At 49.9% G+C, this 14,621-nt stretch overlaps 1 protein-coding gene across 1 annotated transcript; it reads left to right on the top strand.

Annotated features, from left to right (window-relative positions):
- Positions 1–222: 222 nt before the first annotated feature.
- CLDN16 (claudin 16) lies at positions 223–10,968 on the top strand. Its single transcript, XM_006030144.2, has 5 exons — positions 223–391; positions 4,832–4,934; positions 7,321–7,485; positions 9,247–9,438; positions 10,701–10,968. Exons 1-5 carry the CDS (start codon positions 278–280, stop codon positions 10,838–10,840), a joined length of 714 nt encoding a protein of 237 aa, XP_006030206.1. The 5' UTR covers positions 223–277; the 3' UTR covers positions 10,841–10,968.
- The last annotated feature ends 3,653 nt before the right edge of the window (positions 10,969–14,621 follow it).

Genomic DNA, 14,621 nt, shown 5'->3' with positions numbered 1-14,621 from the left:
ACACGACCCAGGCTCCTTTCTCCGGGCAAGACCAAGGGCATTAATTGCCCGAGGCTGATTGGCTGCAGCAGCTTGGTTGCTTAACCGTGGCCTCTCAGGCCCTCCTCCTTGCAGAAAAACCAAGGTATGTGCTGTAACTCTCTGGTCTTTGTCCAAGGGGGCGTCATGCCTGCAGAGAGGCACTGGCCATGACATGAGGCCTCCCCAGCTTTGGGAGCCCCGGCTGGGAAGTGTCAGCTTTCGGCCCCCCCAAAAGCAGCACGGAGCAGTTACGGGGATGAGGTTTTTCCTTCAATATGTCGCCTACTTCCTTGCCTTCTTCTCCGCTGGGTTTCTCATCACGGCGACCTGGACAGACTGCTGGATGGTGAACGCCGACGACTCGCTGGAGGTAAGGTCGGGATGAGGACTGACGGTGCCCCCGAGCAAGTGCTCCTGGGGGAGGTGGGATGGGGTACGAGGTGCCTAAAAACTCCCCCTGGCATCATTGCTTTGCTGGTTGGAGCATTTCCCCCTCTTGTCCTGGGGGACAAACAGCCTGGAGAGTGGCATCTGGTTTAGTGAACTGCTGACTGTGATAAGCTTTACTGCACGGGATCTGCCCTTGGAAAACCCTCCAGGTTTTGATAGCGATACTCCGGATTGACCCTGGAGTCCCATTTCCACATGGTTTTCCCAGTCTGCAGAAGCGGAGCAGTTTTGCCCAGTTGATTCTGTAGGATAGAGTCCAAACTTTCTCCTAGGATGCCTGGGGCTCTCAGAGCCGATATATCCTGGAAGAGGTGAGTGCATTTGCAAACGTGAAGTGCCTCCGAAAGCCCGGCTGTGACAGCTAGAGCTAAAGGGGTTGGGGCATTTCCAACATTGTGCTCTTTGCAAAAGCCCCTGCTTTGCACAGGCAGGATGAAAGTGCTCCCACAGCGAGGGCCTTCCTGCATCTTTCCAGCTGAAATCTTTGCTTGCTCATTAAGCAATGAAATAAAAAATGCAATGAAATAAGAAGAGTTTCCCTGGATTGACACGGCAGCTTCAGAGGTGAGAATCTGGTGTTTCATTGAGGAGCACAAGGCAAGGGCTTAAACCAAACGGAGAGCCAGATGCACTGGCTGGATCAGACCTGAGCCTGCATGTATCACACATCTTAAAGGCTTTATGAGTGCCGGGCTCCCCGCTGACAGCAGGAGGGTAAAACACAACAAGGAAAATGGCAGGGAAAACAGATGTTTTCCCCTAACAACACGATAAATCTGCTCACATATGGTACTATGGTAACTGAAACGCATCGTTATATACCCACCTATATTATACGGTATCGTTGATACTCTAGGTAACTGTACGAAACCAAAGGATGGCTGATTGTTTTGCTCAGCATGCCTGAGTGTTAAGCGTATATAGATTTAAGGAGCGGCCCCCACAAGGGATCTTGGAGGTGTTGAAGACCCGGGTAGACCAAGCCTTGGCTGGGATGATGGAGTTGGGCTGGTCCTGCTTGGAGCAGGGGTTGGACTCGATGGGACCTCCTGAGCTCCCTTCACATCCTCCTTTTTTATGAGTCTAAGTGTCAGTAGACTTTATGCACCGATGCCCACTCGGGATCTGACCTTGAATAGGAGAAATCAAAAGTCCTCACCAGCTTTTGTCCTCCCCGTTTCTGCTGTGTGCGGTGTGTCTTTGACCCGGCATAGGAAACGCTGGGGGCACTGGAGCAACCCACGAAGCATCGAGACAAAGCTCCTCAATCTCTTGAGATATAGCTCCAATGCGCTTTCCGGGCCTTGCTTTTTAGTATGAGTTAAGGAGGGAACTGCTAGCTCTTTCCAAGCAACACAGCGATGATGATTAATCCAGTGCATTAACAGAGGTGGTTTAACCTTGTCTTCCCAGCACAAAGGCACCTCCGTGCGGGTCTCCTCTGAGTGCTCCATTAACACGGAGTTTCAGCTGACGGCTTGCCCTCGTCTCACATACCTGCCCTGAGTGTGAATATCAAACGAGCTCGTCAGGCGCCCTCGGTGTTAATACCTGACGGAATGAGCTCTCTAATGCTGCTAATGAGCCTATTGCCTTGCCAAATACGGGCATGCGGGTAAATGATCCATGGCTGGGGGAGCTGGAAGTGGCACTGCTTGTGGATGCAGAGCAGGAAGAATCCCCCGCCTCTTCGTTTGTAAGGGAAAGACCTGCAGTGTCTGAGAGACCGTCACAGCTGGCTAGTGTGTGGTAGTGTGAGCGTCACTATGCTCCTAGGTGGGTGTGCAGAGCAGCCCCAGGGGGGCTGGGTGCACTTGGATAAATAGGATTATGCAAACCGTGCACTAGAAGCTGCTCTCTCAGGAGCAGAACATGTTCCTGGTGCAGCCGGATTTGGCGTTATGACCATCACCACTACTTTTTCTTCTCTTCCCAGCCCTTCTTTAGAGGTACCCAATGCTGTGCCTATCAATCTCGTGTCTGAGTACCTTCTGGTAATGCGCTGAGCAGCTGTGACAAACCTCTGCCGTGCGTTTCTTCTCATTCTTCCCTCAGAGGGAAAAGCACAAGTTTATTCTGCAATTGTTGTCGTGCATATATTATATTATAAAGGGTGTTGAATAGCAGCAGTTATTTATCATGGGATTGTATGCATAAAGATAAATACATATCATTATATATACCGCTTACTGCATAAGGTTCAGCAAGGACAAGTGCAAAGTCGTGCACTTAGGAGGGAGCAATCCCATGCACCGATGCAGGCTGGGGGTGATGGGCTGGGCAGCAGCTCTGCAGAAAAGGACCTGGGGGGACAGAGGGCAAGAAGCCGAATAGGAGCCAGCAGTGTGCCCTTGGTGCCAAGAAGACTACCGGCATCCTGGGCTGCATTGGCAGGAGTGTTGCCGGCAGATGCAGGGAAGTGATTCTCCCTCTATTCAGCACTGGGGAGGCCACATCTGGAGTCCTGTGTCCAGCTGTGGGCCCCCACTACAGAAAGGATGTGGACACATTGGAGAGAGTCCAGCAATGACAATGGCTGTGGGGCTGGGGGACAGGACTGGTGAGGAGAGGCTGAGGGACCTGGGCTGATTGAGTCTGCAGAAGAGAAGACCGAGGGGGATTGAATAGCAGCTTCACCTCCCTGCAGGGGGGCTGCAAAGAGGATGGAGCTGGGCTGGTCTCAGTGGGGGCAGATGACAGGACAAGGAGCAATGGGCTCAAGCTGCAGCAAGGGAAGTTGAGATTGGATATTAGGAAAAACTCTCTCACTAGGAGGACACTGGACCAGGCTCCCCAGAGAGGTGGTGCAATCTCCATCCTTGGAGGTGTTCAAGACCTGGGTAGACAAAGCCTTGGCTGGAATAATGTAGTTGGGGCTGGTCCTGCTTGGGGCAGGGGGTTGGACTAGATGTGACCTCCTGAGGTCCCTTTCACCCCAAATTTTCTATCAGTATATGATATATACTGTTCTAGTGTATTGCATGAGCTATCTCTTACATTATGCATGTTAATATTTATCTTACATTATGCATTTATACATGTTAAAGAATGTGGGTCAGGGAAATGTGTTTTTCACTGGGAGTGGAAGGTGGAAGAGAGGCTTGTCCCAGTCCCTGGGGCATGGGCATGTGAGATATTAATAGTGGATTAAAAGGGGCCACCCCAGGCTCCATGGGCGCTGCCCTTGTATATGCTCATCCCCTGTGAAACTGTGGTAACTTACTGTATCCTGCAAAAGTTTTGTCTCCTGCTTAAAAAAAGGCTGGGGGAGAAAAGGAGCAGTAGAGTTCTGGCCAGGTCCCAGAGCTACCACTTACAGCAGGAACAATGCATTGTGGGATAGCTGAAGGAGTGACCAATCTCATGTCACAGAGCGCTTGGAGTCCACCGGTGACACTGATCTGGTTCACAGGGAACCGGTTCAAAAGTACTTGATTTTCCAGGTGGATTTTGGAGCCGTTCCAGACAACATTCAGCTGGATTAGCAGGTTTGTGCGTCTTCGAGCAGGGGGCAGCAACCCCAGCCGGGTCAGCCCAGGGGATCCAGTGGCAGGATGCTGTGCCAGGCTGCCTGTGCCCTCCACCGTCCTCCCTGCTGCTCTCTTGTGCTTGCACTTCCCCTCGCTGCAGAGGGGCCACGAGATTTGTGGCCCAGGGCTGGGAACTGCACCAGAAAAGGTTGGCCGTCCTTGCTTAAGACTAGTCTAAATGCAGTTTAAACCTGGATCAGACAGTGTCACATGTGTCCACACCCTCAGGCACCTAAGCACAATGCAATGCACTCTGCAGAAGCCCTGAAAATTTATGAATCCTTTCCCTGTTGTCATATGCTGTACATCCAACCCTGTACAGCAACCTTTTGTCCGGCGTGCCACAAGTTAACCCTGCACCCTGTCCTCGTGCTGCTCGTAGATCTGCTGCTCTGCTTGCTGCTCCTTGCCCTCTCTGCTGCCTGTCCTCCCCGATCTGTCGGACGTCACGCTCAGAGCCTGCTTGTGCTACTTGCGGCATGAATGCCACAGGCCAGCCAGCCTTGCTCTAGAGGGTGATGCCGAAAAAGGCAGCAGGGAGCAGGAGCTTTTTGCATTAGCTGGGTTTTTTTTCCAGGACCTTGAGCATAATCACACTTATGCGCCTCAATCCATTTATGCATCTAATAGGACTGGAATTGGGCTTTGGGGGCTGCAGAAGGAGACAACATCCATCAGCATGCTGAACCCCTGAGCAAGTGTCCAGGTCCTGCCCTTAATGAAATGCAAGGAGGTTTTGCCATGGACGTGGCTGGATGGTGCTTGCCCACGTGGCCCGCGATGGCCGTCCTGGCGTGCTGCTTGCATATGCTCGTGCTGTCTTTCTTTAGGTGAGTACAAAGTGCCAGGGCCTGTGGTGGGAATGCGGCACAAACGTCTTCGACGGGATTCAAACCTGCGATGAGTACGACTCTATACTGGCCGAGCACCCCGGTACGTAGCCTGCAGGTGTCCTTCACAAGCCACAGAGCATTTTGTAGCCTCATCCCCTTCCTCCCTGATCAGCTTAGATATGGTGCTATTGTGGTGCTATTTAAACAGCGAGGCTTGATCCGAATCCGTGGGCTTTGATCCGGTCCTGCAGCGACTTTGGCCTTTAGCCTTAGCTTCGGCATCATGCTCTGACTTCTCTTTCTTGAGAAGGACCCAAAAGAGCCTATAAATGTAAGTGAAAATAGCTCAGTCACGATGGCAGGGATGACAAAAGCCGCTCGGGGCCTCCAAAGCAGCATGCAGAGTCAAAAACACCCGGAGCTCTTCCCAGGTAACAAGGTTATTTGATGCAGCAAATTTCTAGTGACCACATTGCATTGCTTGAGCAATGCAGCGTGCATGGTGGTGATAAAAGAAAATCAACACCCTTCAGCTTCCACCCCAAAAAAGATTGGTTTGGGTCTTTAACAGAGTTCATGTGGCTTTGATTTCCCCCTATGCAAGGCAGAAGAGCCCAGCTAAGGCTCAGCTTCCCCATCCAGCCCCGACCTCAGCTCATCTTTCCATTCTGGTATTGAAAAAAGTACTGGGCTTCAGAGTGGCAGAAGCCTCAAGAATTTGATCCGCCACAATTGCATTTAAATCTGAAAGGCACTGGGCCCCCGGCAGTGGGAAGAGTCCAGCTTTTGGCTTGCTTTCTTCTGTTTTGCAACCAAAAAAATGTGACTTTTCCCCTATGTTTTGTTTTGTTTCACTGGGGAGATCCCACGTTCCCGGGCAAAAATGAGAGACGGTGGCTCAGATAGTGAGGGAAAATGTGAATTCACCCACTGAAGCCTAACCAAATATTTGGAAGCGTTTAGATGAACAAAAGGATCGTGTTTTTGCAACAGAGCTTGAAAGACATAAATCCACTCCTTTTGACATTTATGTCTGAGCTCTAGGGAATACGCAGCCTTCTTCCCTGTTTGCGTTTCTCTTTTGCCAAGAGGTTGCTGCAGCACTGTGGGAGTCTCCCGGTCTGCCCGTGTCTAGCGGGTGCATGGGGCTGGCACGGCTAAGGCACGTTAGCTTCCATAGCCTGCAGGACGTACTAGCATCACATCTGTCCGCCTTAGACTACCCTGACTGAGCAGGTATCCCTTGGGGTTGACTGGGGGCAGCAGGAAGACACGTAAACTCATGCCTCAAGAGCTAGGGTGAGATGCATGAGCCCTCCTGGTGCTACCCCACACTACCCCAGTCTAAATACCAGTGCTGGGAGTGCCCGTGGTCTGGGGATCACCTTCAGGACGTTCCCTGAAAAAATTGCAGAGGTCCCAATCAAACCCTGGAACCAAAAGCACTTTGAAAACCTGCTTTTTGATGTTTGGCTAATTGGATCCACTTGTCCACCCATAACTATAGGTGGCCGTTGTTCATGCTGTGGCCCCGATCATCTGCTCATGAATGCTGCATGGACAACACATGTCTACTCAACCGTCTTTTCTAGCCTGCTTCTTTCCCCTACCCAGGCAAGGTCTGTCCTGTAGCTTGGTAAAGAGTAGAGGTGTCACTTGGGGTGGAGAATCCCCTTTTTTATGAATGGTTGGATATATAAAGGGATTCAGGACTTGTAATAGAGATGATATCTTTTGTTAGACCAACAAGATTTTTGCAAAAAAATCATCTCTACTACGAGTCCTGATAGCCTTTTCCTCTAGACCAATACAGCTACAACCTGGATACCGGATATAGAAAAGAGCTGAAAGATAACTATAAGCCTGCTTATGCAGTTGCCATCCTCCAAGGTGTACGTGGCAGCGGATGGGTGAAATCTAAGAGAATAATGCTGCTGTTTAGAGAAATAGGCTGATTTTGGCATAAGGAATTTAAGTATTACACTGAAAGGTGCTCTCGAGCTCTCCAAAAACCGCTCTCCTCGGTCTGAATATGGCTGCCCAGAGGCAGAGATCCCCTGGGATAGGATTTCATTCAGTACAGTCGAACCTCAACTTACACAGTGGTTACGTTTTCGAAAAAACACCGTGCGAATAGAAATCACCTAAAAAGATGCACAGTTAGCTGACCGTGCATAACTGAAACGTGCCAAAAAAAAATACTGTGTAAATTGAGGCCTGACTGTACTGCACTTCCTCCCCACTGTGTAAAAGTGAATCCATGCCATGTACAAAAAAGAAAGGGGTACAATGAATTGACTGAAACTGTGCAAAAAATACCGTATGCACCAAGGACTGACTGTACCCCCGTCACACCCTGCTCCCTTATTTTCAAGGAGCCAGGTTTTCACTCCAGGAAAGGGATTTTGGTGCAAACTGGTGCTCCATCCCCTCTGATTTCTTGCTGTCTTTTCCTTGCACCATCCCGTCCTGCTCCTGCGCTGCAGTGAAGCTGGTGCTGACCCGAGCCATGATGATCACAGCCGACATCCTGGCAGGATTCGGATTCACCTTCCTGCTGCTGGGTCTCGACTGCGTCAAGTTCCTCACCGACGAGCCCAACATCAAGCTCCGCATCTGCCTGGTGTCGGGGGTTACGCTGCTCACGGCAGGTACGTGCCCAAGGCAGCCGTGCAGCCACGGACGGCGTTAAGGACAACGAAGGTGCATGCGGGTCTTACCCAGGATTCGCGAGAGAGCAGGTGCACGGGGAGCACGGTGGGAAGGGTGCTCCAGTGCTCTTTACAGGAGACAGATGTCATGCCCGGCTGTGCCATGCACGATCCTCCTTGTATCTCATTTCCTTATCTCTAGTGTTGGAATAGCAGCGCTTCCCTCCCCCCCCCCAGCTGAGAAAGACATTAGAGAGAGGGAAGGGCAACCCACCGAACTACAGAAAAGAGATTCCCATGTCTAGCCCCTCCGCTTTCTGTACCTGAGTGCTACCAATAGCAAAATCTCTCTTTAATCAGCCTGTCCACACTTGAGTCCCGGCCCAAATGTTAAGAGGTTTATGAATATCTAACTTGTTTGGAGATCCAGTTTTGGGCAGCCGAGCGGTTGTTAGAATTAATCTCAGTGCATTCAGAGAACTTTCTGTTGAAAGTTTCCCCTTTTTTCTGGCAAAATTCAACATTCACTTGAGAAACGTTGCCAGCGTATTGAAGGCAACGCAGCTCTGAGCAGCGTGCGAGCAATGCTGCCAAGCTGAGGGGCAGGGAGATGGAACTGCCAAGTGTGCAACTGCTCCCTCTCTATCAGTATGTAAATACATATAGATGACTAAGTGTGTGTGTGTGTGTGTGTGTGTGTGTGTGTGTGTGTATACATGTATGTGTGTGTGCATATATATATATGTAATGTGTGTATATGTGTTATATGTGTGCATGTGTGTATATGTAATGTGTGCGTGTGTGTTATCTGTGTGTGTGTATGTGTGTATATGTGTTATATGTGTGCGTGTGTATGTGTAAAGTTTGCATGTGTCATATATGTATGTGTGCATGTGTGTATATGTTATATGTATATGTGTGTGTTATATGTATATGTGTATATGTAATGTGTATATGTGTGTATATGTAATGTGTATATGTGTGTATATATGTTATGTGTATATGTGTGTATGTGTGTGTATATGTAATGTGTTTATGTGTTATATGTATATGTGTGTGTATGTTTGTGTGTATATGTGTCGTGTGTGTGTATGTATACATAAATATGTGTATATATCTGTGTATGTGTGTATATATATGTGTGTGTGTGTGTGTGTATTATACATATATATGTATGCGTATATATATGATTGTTATATATATAGAGATGTGTGTGTGCGTGTATGTGTGTGTGTGTTATATATATATATAGATATGTATGTGTGTATGTGTACATGTGTATTCCCTCTTTTTACACTGAAATTTTAAAAATCCCCACCAGCCGATGTGTGTATAGCATAGATGAGAAAGCAAAGCCCTCACATATGAGTCTTGCCCTTGAATACTCTGGGCGCACCCTCAAGATGAAGCCAGTGGACATCAGAGGATGTAATGGTCTCAAGCTGCAGCAAGGGAAGTTGAGGTTGGATATTAGGAAAAACTTTCTCACGAGGAGAGTGGTGAAGCACTGGAGCTGGTCACCCAGAGGTGGTGCAATCTCCATCCTTGCAGGTTTTGAAGTCCCAGGTAGATCAAGCCTTGTCTGGGATGATGTAGTTGGGGCTGGTCCTGCTTGGAGCAGGGGCTGGACTAGATGTGACCTCCTGGGGTCCCGTCCAACCCTCCTTGTCTGTGACTGAATCAGGATACAGTAGAGTACAACTCATGGAAACTTCACCTATTTGACCGTCTTCTTTGGGGCCCTTCTCTTCTGCCCTGCAGGCATCCCAGGCCTCATTGGCTCGGTGTGGTACGCTATTGGTGTGTATGTGGAGCGCTCCTCTCTGGTCTTGCACAATGTGTTTCTTGGCATCCAGTATAAATTTGGCTGGTCCTGCTGGCTTGGAATGGCTGGGTCGCTGGGATGCTTCATGTCTGGGGCCATGCTCACCTGCTGCGTGTATCTCTTCAGAGGTAAGAACCCAGGGCAAGACTTAAAAGCAAGGAAGATAGGAAGAATGGTCTCTCTGGAGCATTTGCAGGTGCCCAAAGCAATGGGATTTTGTTTAGGGCCATGTCTGGAGTGAGTTTGGTCTTTGTGACCACTAGATCCTTGCCATCTCTGCTGAGGCTGCCAGGGTTGCTGATCAGCTTCGAACAGGACCGAGGAGGTTCATTCACTGAAGAGCTAGCAGGTACGACTAGCTCTGGGTCACTGCTGCTGGAACCTGTAAAAAAAGACCTCTTCTCTCCATCATCATCATCTGAGATGGTGAAACACAACCCAGTGTCTTCAGCTGTGCAATGGGCACCGTGTTTATTAACGCTTGACCTATCTTTGCAAAGTGCAAAGTGCTGGAAGCTGAGGAGCAAGGATGGCCTACAATGCATTATTAATTGGAAGCGTCCCGGTCCTGTGTCTGGTGGGCAAATTGCAAATGGAAATGAGGCAGTGGACTAGACACTTAGGGGAGCTTTGGACTCTCCATCATGGGAGGTGTTCAAAAAGACGGCGGAGAGTCACAGGTTGGGGATGATCTAGGTGTAGCTATGCCTATATTGTACTATGGAGATTTCCCTGGTAGATACATTACAGAGAGTGTTACCCCCACCCTTTTCTGCTACACGTGTCAGGGTCTTTTTAAGCCTTCCCAAACCCAATGGGAGTTGGCTACAGCTCAGGCTGGGGCCTTTGACTAGGTTGCACCAATGCACCTGCTGGACTTAAAGCTGGAGGGTCCTGGCTGGAGGGTCTTGTCCCTCTGCTCAGGGTCAAACTGATGCCAGATTTGGGGTCAGGAAGGAATTTTACCCCCTGGTCAGACTGGCATGGACTGGGAGGGTTTTGCCTTCCTCTGTAGCATGGGTCGTGGCCTCTACCCAGCACCTCTTGAGTATGTACTGACAACATTTTATAGAGGCAGGAGGTTGGCTGCTGTGATTCCCCTGCAATCAGGACTCATAGTAGAAATTATGTCTTTTATTAGACCAACAAGATTTTTGCAAAAAAAATTCTTTAATTTTGCAAAAAAAAAATCTTTAATCGTGCTTCCTCTGCTTTACTTGTGGCGGGTGTTCGGTCTGTGTTGTGGGTAGTCTCATGTAGATTTAGATGATGGATTTGCCTGGGATGGTTTGCATGGGGCTGATCCTGCATCAGGAAGGGGGTTGGATAAGGGGGCTCCCTTCCAGCCCCACTTCTCTAGGACTCCTCTTTTTATCCTTGTGCACCACAGATGTTGGGTCTGGGAGGTTTCACTCTTCTCGCTCCCTGAGGAAGATGTACTCCCCAGCTGGCACCATTGTGGCAAACACGTACCGTCCGTCTTCTCGGACAGCCACTGCCCAAGTGTACGCGGTGGACACCAGAGTGTGAGGAGCAGAAGAGGGTGAGATAAAGTGCTCTGCTCTCAGCTTTCTCTGTACACGCAGAGCCCTGGACTCTAGCGGTTGCCAGACAGATGCTCAGTTCCCACTTAAAGAGATGTGGCAGAAAGAAAAATAATCAACAGCAAGGATGCAACCTCGGAGAATTAAGGACTCCCGCTGGGTTGAATATGGAGAGGTGCCAAGCACCTGCTAAGCTAACTCAGTCTGTCAGACTGTGGCTCACAAGGTTTGATGCAAATTAAATCAGCTTCTTACAGGATCAGGGCCTGATATTCTGTATAAAAACCCTCAGACAGTAAGACAGAGCCGGTGTGTGCCTGACAACATGCTGCCAGCCCAGGCAGAAGGGCTTTGGCTAGGAGAAGGGGCTAGTAGGGAGCTGGTACACGAGTGCGTTCCCTTCATGAGAGCAGCAATGTGTTCATGCAGAATAAAAGGGGTTGTATGAAACTCCACCACCGCTGTCAGAGTCTGGAGCCTGTGGATATCCTAGCAGGGAGCATGCTACTAAAGAAGATGCAATCATCCCTGTGACTTGCCAGCCTCATCCTTCTGCATGCTGCAAGCTTTAAACTGTCTCCTGCAATACTCTTTGTCTTCAAGATGGGCTGAAACCAGGAGGGGAGCGTTATCTGACCAGGGGATACAAAGGTATGCTTCATGCCCGGATGCTTTGCTGCTCAAAAATGCTTTAAGAAATGTCGAGAGAAGGAAAAGATGAGTGCAGGAGGAATAAAGCAGGTGTGATTCAGTCACTGAGCCTGCCGAGAATGGATGTGAAGGTATGGGAGAGAAAGGAGCACAAGTCATCCTCCAGCTGTTTCTCCCTGAAGGTGTGCGCCTGTGAGTGTGCATGACGGGGAGAGAAGGCTAATACTACATCCAAAATCAGCCTTTTTGCTCCTGTGTTTCAAATCATTGGAGACCACCTGGTTGCAAAAGAGGTTTAATAACTGCCACAAAAGGGAGGGACTTGGGGCTACGCAGCTCAGCCCAGATTGGGCCATTTCACTGGGGTACAAGACCCACGATGACCTGATCCTAGGACTTAGGACCGTGGGGCTAGACGGGACCTCAGGGGCCACCAAGTTCAGCCCCCTGCTCAGATGCAGGAGGTGCTGTTCCCCACATCCCAGACCCACGCCTGCCCAGCCTCTGCTTGGAAACTTCCCCTGGAGATGCCCCCACGGTGGCGGGGGAGCTGGGTTAGCAGCCACACAGGTAAGCACTGGAGAAGGTGTGTTTCTCTTGTGCTATCACCTCTCCAACACATGCAGATCCGTTTGCTGTCCTGAGGCTCATCCAAGGGCAGGCAAAGACCAAGGCAACCAGGCTGTGCTAGCCTAACCCAACCGAAAGCCCAGACACGGATAGATGATGGTGTATTAATGTTTGTCCTCCCAACCACCATCCTCATCCTGATGCTCCAAAGACCAAACAAGCTAAAAAAATGCTTTTTCTCCAAGTCCCTTTTATTTTTCCTTTTGCATTTTGTTAAGCTGGGGGCAGCTGCCTTCTCACTATGGATTTTTCTATAACATTTGTAAGGTGTGAATAAATAGTTGTATATGCTAAAGGGGCAGGGTGTGTGCATCCAGCGTGTAGCAAATGCTGCCTTAAATCACACTGCATCATCCGGGGTTGTAAAAGTGCGTGGATGCCAAACCAATCTGTAAGAAACGGGGACCAGAGGCCATTTGGGATGAGAGTGGAATAAAGTTTAACTGTGCAAAGTTCAGTCCAAGGCATCTTCAAGGGACCTCACCATTGCCTTGAGGTGCTGGGGGACAAGTTGCACAGCTGAGGTTAGTGGTCTATAAAAACAAGTCCTATGCTACGTTCCTTCCCAATCTGGATCGTGCTTGCATTCACCTGGTTATTTGATCACTTGCTGGCTTCAGTCTGTACGACTGTGAGTCTGCTGATGGATTTGATCCTAATGGTAACTTTGATTTGGTGATGGCAATGCTGGATTTTTCTGAGCGTTGTTGAACTTCCAGTTGGTTAGCCCCCTCTGCTGCTTAGTGACCTTTTGAAGAGGCTCATATTTTGTTTGGGCTCCATCTAAACCAGTGGTGTTCAACCTCTTTTCATTTGCGGACTCCTAAAAATGTTCAAATGAAGGTGCAGACCCCTTTGAATGGTAAGTGTGGGTATTAGTCACATACTTTTGATTGAGCCTAGCCATCTGTCCGGGACCCTTTAGACATAGCCTAAAGACCCCCAGAGGCCCATGGACCACAGGATGAAAACCACTGGTCAAATCTATTCCCATTTCCAGGGCACTGCCAGGCTGGATTGGGATTTAAGCCAGGCTGTTCCTGGGATTTAAGCTTTTTTGGTCTGTTTGTGTCATAGTCACTCCTTAAAATGCAGGTGCCTGGTCACCTATTTCCCCTGAGCACTGCTGGGCTAATCAAGCTGCCAAGCTGTCTCCTAAGACATCAGGATCCTCTTCTATGGGAATGCCCTTTCTCTCCCTTTCAAGCTCAAGGTCTCAGTCCTCCAAATCAACTGGATCAATCATTTGATGGTTTTTGCCATTAGCCATTTTCATACCAGGCTTTCATCCCATGCAGGTAACTAAGCCCCGAAACATCTGCCTGGAATAAGAAGAAATAGTAGCTCCTAGGAGGGTGGTCAGCAGCGTGCTTGGGACCCCGGGTCTCTGTGCTCAGCTCCCCAGAATGAGTTCAGGGGGCTGAGCCCATTTGCAATGCTCAAGGCAGGACAGGGGTGGGCAGCAGGAGCCCGGCGCTCGGCCACAACCTTCTTGGAGGAGCTGGACTGGATAAGGGACCCCCCAAGACAGTCTGTGCTGTGTGTGAACCCTACTTTCCCCTCTAATCAGCACTGGGGAGGCCACATCTGGAGTCCTGTGTCCAGCTGTGGGCGCCCCACTGCAGAAAGGATGGGGACACATTGGAGAGAGTCCAGCGGAGGGCAATGAAAATGGTTGTGGGGCTGGGGGACAGGACTGGTGAGATGAGGTTGAGGGAACTGGGCTGATTGAGTCTGCAGAAGAGCAGACCGAGGGGGATTGAATAGCAGCCTTCACCTCCCTGCAGGGGGGCTGCAAAGAGGATGGAGCTGGGCTGGTCTCAGTGGGGGCAGACAACAGAAGGAGCAATGGGCTCAAGTTGCAGCAAGGGAAGTTGAGGTTGGATATTAGGAAAAACTCTTTAGCTGGGAGGGTGGTGAAGCACTGGAACAGGCTCCCCAGAGACGTGGTGCAATCTCCATCCTTGGAGGTTTTCAAGACCCGGGTAGACAAAGTCTTGGCTGGGATGATGTAGTTGGGGCTGGTCCTGCTTGGAGCAGGGGGTTGGACTAGATGTGACCTCCTGAGGTCCCTTCAACCCTCGTTTTCTAGGATTGTGTGATACTTGGGAATGGTCAAGATGGGATTAATAAGCAGAACAGCTCTTCCCCCAGCCCTGCCTAGCAGCAGCTGGGGTAAAACTCCAGGCAGGGGTTGGGGGAGGGAAGGGAAGCCCCTCCAACAGGCTCCTTAACAGCTTGGCAAGAAGATCCCACGGGACGGGGAGAAAATGGAGATTATCAGGTCCTTGGGAGGACCAGGAGCCGGTGTCCTATTGGGCCAGGGTGCTGTGACAGCCCCTGAGTGACAGGATGCTGGGTCAAACCCTTCACACGTACCTTAGGATGGGAAGTGACCCGATGAAGGTCCTTTTGGTAGGTGAAGACTGGCCAGCGGACGCAAATATTGATAGCTGGAAAATCACCTCCCTGATTAGTTTTTTCCA

This window comes from Alligator sinensis, unplaced genomic scaffold (genome assembly GCF_000455745.1).
Source record: "Alligator sinensis unplaced genomic scaffold, ASM45574v1 scaffold697_1, whole genome shotgun sequence".
Taxonomy (NCBI): domain Eukaryota; kingdom Metazoa; phylum Chordata; order Crocodylia; family Alligatoridae; genus Alligator; species Alligator sinensis.
The sequence above is the reverse complement of the archived record's forward strand: the minus strand, read 5'-3'. Positions and strand labels throughout refer to the sequence as shown.